This window comes from Sapajus apella, unplaced genomic scaffold (assembly GCF_009761245.1).
Source record: "Sapajus apella isolate SASKATOON/1434 unplaced genomic scaffold, GSC_monkey_1.0 scaffold231, whole genome shotgun sequence".
NCBI classification, from domain to species: Eukaryota; Metazoa; Chordata; class Mammalia; order Primates; family Cebidae; genus Sapajus; species Sapajus apella.
The window spans coordinates 101642-106909 of record NW_022437171.1 but is presented as its reverse complement, the minus strand read 5'-3'; the positions used below and the strand labels follow the sequence as shown (position 1 = coordinate 106909).

The following is a 5268-nucleotide window of genomic DNA, read 5'->3' as shown; positions in this document are numbered from 1 at the left end:
GCACTACTTTTCAGTATGACCATTTTCAGTATTGACCATATATGCACTGCACCCAGCTCAGAATGGGATGCTCTTTTTTGATCATAGTCAAAGAACATCCCATTCTGAGCTGGGTGCAGTGGCTCATGCCTGTAATCCCCACACTTTGGGAAGCTGAGGCAGGTGGATGGCTTGAGCCCAGGAGTCGATACTAGGCCGGGCAACATGATGAAACCCTGTCTCCACTAAAAATACAAAAAAAAAATTAGCCAGTCACGGTGGCTTGCACTATGGTCCCAGCTACTCGGGAGGCTGAGGGAGAATCACCTGAGCCCAGGAGGTTGAGGCTGCAGTGAACTGTGATGGTACCACCACACTCCAGCCTGGGCAACAAAGCAGATCCTGTCTCAAAACAAAGAAACAACAAAAAGAGCATCCATTCTGCTTCTCAGTGAGTTTTGTCCTGGGCATTTTCCAGTTTCACACTCAATCTTCATAATCCTTTCTGTGTCTAAGTTTTAACTTTTCCAAATAACATGACAAGTAATAGTTGCTTTTTTGAGCTTTTCAGGTATTTTGGATTATTTCCTTAGGTTCTTGCAACAGTTCTCAAAGTGTGATTCTTAGACTAACAGAGTCTGCATCACTTGGGAACGCTGTGTTAGGAAGCACCTCAGACCCACTGATTCGGAAGCCCTGAGGATGGGGCTTGGTGATCTGATTTTAAAAGGCCCTCTGCTCGTGAGATCCTCTGGGCCAGCATATTAGTTTTCTATTGCTGCAGTAACCTATCACCACAAACTTAGCAACTTAAGATAAATTTATTCTGCATTCATAAGTCCTCTGACATGGGCCTTGCCAGGCTGAAACCAGGGTGTGGTCAGGGCATCTTTCCTTTGTGGAGGCCTTAGGGGGGATCTGCCTCCTTGCTCACGCAGGTGGTTAGCAGAATTCAGTCCCTGGCAGTTGTAGTCCCATTTCCTTTTGAGCTGTCAGCTGAGGGCCTTATTGGCTTCTAGAGAGGTCCCCATTTTTCTTGGCTTAGGGGTGCTACATCTTCAACGCCAGCAATGGCAGGTGAGTCCTCCTCACTTCTCAGCTCTCTTGTCTGGCTTTACCTTTCCATTTTGTTTTTCTTTTTTTTGAGATGGAGTCTCACTCTGTTACCCAGGCTAGGGAGTAGTGGTGCAACCTCGGTTCACTGCAACCTCCACCTCCCAGATTCAAGCGACTCTCTTGCCTTAGCCTCCTGAGTAGCTGGAATAACAGGTGTTTGATACCACACCTAGCTAATTTTTGTATTTTTAGTAGAGACGGTTTCACGATGTTGGCCAGGCTGGTCTCAAACTCCTGACCTCAGGTGATCCACCTGCCTCAGCCTTCCAAAGTGCTGGGATTACAGGTGTGAGCCACCACACCCTGACCTACCCTTCTACTATTAAGGGCTCGTGCAATTGGATGGGTCTACCTGGAAAAACCCGGAAAACAACTCTTCTCTCTCGGGGTCTAAACTTTTAACCCTTTTTTTTTTTTTTTTTTTCATTCCGTTTTTTTGCACCCTTGACCCTATCTGCAAAGTTCCTTTGGCCACTTAAGGTAGCATATTCTGGAGATTAGGACTAGACATCTTTGGGGGCCGTTATTCTGCCCACTGTAGTAAGAGAACAAAAAACAGCTAATCAGTCAAGAAGATAAGGTTTTTTATGGCTCTTAATACTTATTGTCAAAATCCTTTTCTGGATCACACAGATACATAGTAGTATAGCTTTACCACACCCTCACCAGCATTGGGTTTCATGATTTTTCTTCTCTGCAGTGGCTGCTAGTTAACAGTTGAAAATTTTATCTCTGATATTTTGATTTTGATTTTGATTTTTTTTTTTTTTTTTTTTGAGATGGAGTCTCACTCTGTCGCCCAGGCTGGAGTGCAATGGGGCAATGTTGGCTCACTGCAACCTCCATCTCCCAGGTTCAAGCAATTCTCCTGCCTCAGCCTCCTGAGTAGCTGGGATTATAGGCGCGAGCCACCATGCCCAGCACATTTTTCTATTTTTAGTAGAGACAGGGTTTCACTGTGTTGGTCAGGCTGGTCTCAAATTCCTGACCTTGTGATCTGCCCGCCTAGGCCTCCCAAAGTGCTGAGATTACAGGCGTGAGCCACCACGCCAGGCTGCATATCTTGAATTACTAGTAGGTTGAACATTTTGCCATGTCTTTGTTTACTGTTTTGGACAATTTTGAAGACAAGAGAATGTTGATGTTGATGATTACTCCGAAAGGAATTACTTCTACCTTCTGTCTCCTCTCCCTGTCCCGCTGCCTGTGTTGAGTGCTTCAGGGGAAGTTGAAGACATTTCAGTGGAGTCCATGTCTCTCAGGCAGCTTCCGTTTCCTGGAGGGGAGACAAACAGTGCCCTCAGAACATGGGGAATGACCACATGCTGATGGGGGCACAGCCACATACTTAGGGGCAGAGCCATGTTGTTGTTCAATGAAATAAAGCAGTGAATACCCAGTTAGGGCCAGGTGGCCTGGAGGAAGGGCTGTGCCCAAGCAAAGCTAGAGGAAACATGATCATTTTTGGGAGGGTCCAGAAGACAGCCTCCTGCAGACTTGGCCATCCCTGGGCGAGAGAGCAGTGGCCTAGCCCATGGACAGGGTGTTTCAGCACTGGCCCTTTGCCATCCTTCCAGGGGACCTGGCCTGTTAGAGTGGTGGGTAACTGTGGCCACCTTGGTCAGTGGTTTGTGGGGGAGCTGGCAGCCTCGTCCCAGCAGGTGCTAGGCTTTACTCTGGCCTTGGCTTTGCAGGTGGCCTGCTACAGCTGCACGTCTGGACAGTGGTCATCCGTCTGCCCACTCCCCGCTGGGCACGGTGAGCCTGGCATTGCTGTGCTGGACAACAGGATCTATGTGCTAGGTGGCCGCTCACACAACCGCGGCAGCCGCACGGGTTATGTGCACATTTATGACATGGAGAAGGACTGCTGGGAGGAGGGGCCCCAGCTGGACAACTCCATCTCAGGCCTGGCGGCCTGTGTGCTCACTCTGCCCCGCTCCCTGCTCCTCGAGCCGCCTCGAGGGACCCCTGACCGCAGCCAGGCCGATCCGGACTTTGCCTCTGAGGTGATGAGTGTGTCTGACTGGGAAGAGTTTGACAACTCCAGTGAAGACTAGGCTCCCCATGCTTGGTGTGAGAGGGAAGGGAGGCTGGGGCTGCAGGGCAGTGAAACCCACGCAGCCTAGGCCAGAGCACTTTACTCCACGGCAGGGCCCCTGCCCCTGTCAGCTGCAGCTTGAGGGCCCTGCCCTCATTCTTCACACCAGCCCCTTGGCCAGCCTGCCACAGGCGTCTCAGGGCCAGGCAGATCCCAGGCTGTGGATTACATCACAGCAGAGAAATGCTCCTGAAAGGCTTTGGTCTTCCTCAGTGAGCCCTGGGGGGCTTGGCCTTCTCTCCTCCCTGCCTGGATCAGTCCCTTCTCCAAAGGGAACTGGGAGCTGGTAGCCTGGGCAGGGGGGCTGAGGCACGTGGCAGCCCTTTTTCTGTGAATGGGGTGGGGCTGTGGGAGCAGCCAAGGTTGGAGGATGAGAGCACTCCTGAGGAACAGAGGAGCAGAGATCAGCTTGCCTGGGCCTCGCTCTGTGATAAAAAGACCCCTCCCGCTGGGTTTTCAGACCCCATGTTGTTGATCAATGAAATAAAGCATCTTACAGAAGGTGTTAACTGTTTTCCTGCAGCCACAGTCTCAGTTCCTTTCCACAGTGCATCCCCAGGAAGCATGGCTTCTGGTGTCAGAGCTACCATTGGGGGAAGAGGCTGTGGAAGCCCAGACCAGAAGCCAGGTGGCACTGAAGACCCTGCCTGAGAGGGAAGCACAGTAAACTCCACAAGCTAACAGGGCAGTCAGTGGAAAAGTTGGAACCCGTCCTGGTCTGGTGACAGGTGGTCGTGCAGCCCACTTGAGCATCTTCTCTGGTGTGTAACTTGTCTCCCAACCAGGGCAGCATGCAGAGTTTCAGTCTAGCTCGTTAGGAGTCTCTCAGCCTGAGGGTCAGGGAACAGGAGCCTCAGCATCTGGGAGGGGAGCAGCATCACGGGGTGCAGGGGGTGGCCCCTCTGGCCTGTGCCCAGCTCCTCCCAACCTCCTGAAGCTGAGTGTGCTCGGGAGGAGAGCTGCATGTGCTACAGGTTTGACAGGTGACCCTTAGGTACCCAGTCTCAAGGACCACGCTGGCACAGCAGCTGAGACCTCCCCTGTTCACCTGTCCTGGTGCTTTTCTTGTCCACTTGAGACTGCCAGACTTAGCCTGCACTCTGCGTGGATGGGCTGTCCATATCAACCCCTCCACAGGGTTGAACCACACAAAACTGTCTTCCACTCAGATGCCTTCAAAGGGTCTGTACCTGCAAACTCCTACTATGGGCCTTGTGCCCAGAGCCATCCTGCAGACAGGGCTGTAACTTGCCAAGGCCCCATTCTCTCCCAGTTGACTGGGCAGAACGTGGCGACAGCCATGTGTTCTCACTAGCATCTTGTCCCAGAAGAGAAGGGGGCAGCGTGTGCTCCTTCACAAGAGGAGAGGGGATGGGAGGGGGTCTTGGGCTCTCCTAAATGGATACCCCAAGGATTCTTGAGGGTGAAGACAAAGCCCTCAGAGTTGTCCTGGGCCCTGAGTATCCCTGAGGAAACAACATCACCTTGGGGGGCAAACCCAGTGTTCAGCCCCAGTGGGGCAGGATGTCTACACATTCCAGTGTCATCTCCCCTCTCCCGAGGGTGAGGTGCAGGAGCATGGACTCAGAGTGGGGATCCCACTCTGTAGGTCTTAGACCCAGTACTTTCTGTGTCTCTGCTACTACCTGGCAGGCAAGGGCAGTAGCTCCTGCAGACTTCAGAGGTTTCTGGAAAGGAGGAGCACCAGACACCCCACCACTCTCCAATGTGTCCTGACACCATGATGGTTGGCACCATCTCCTCACCCAAGCCACCCGCCACGGCCACAGGTTTGCAGGAGGCCTCTGGTCTGCAGGGACAGGAAGGGCTGGCTCACTGAGGTCCTGTTTGGCCTGGGGAGGGGTGGAGAACACCTTGGAGTTGGGCACAGCCTGGCCCTGCCACTGTCAGTCTTGTCTTAGGGCTTGGCTGGGCTTTTTTTTTTTTTTTTTTTTAATAGAGACGGGGGGGTTCACCATTGTTGGCCAGGCTGGTCTTGAACTCCTGACCTTAGGTGATCCGCCCACCTCAGCCTCCCAAAGTGCTGAGATTACAGGCTTGAGCCACCACAC

General features: G+C 52.3%; 1 protein-coding gene across 3 annotated transcripts in view; it reads left to right on the top strand.

The window, feature by feature from the left end:
• The window catches only part of KLHL22 (kelch like family member 22), a 45674-nt gene extending 41964 nt beyond the window's left edge, over window positions 1–3710 (top strand). For all 3 annotated transcript variants that reach the window (XM_032271406.1, XM_032271407.1, XM_032271408.1), the window contains one exon: window positions 2790–3710. In XM_032271406.1, the coding sequence (XP_032127297.1) occupies window positions 2790–3155 (366 nt within the window). In that variant the 3' untranslated portion in view covers window positions 3156–3710. The remainder of the gene's footprint in view (window positions 1–2789) is intronic.
• Window positions 3711–5268: the final 1558 nt, after the last annotated feature.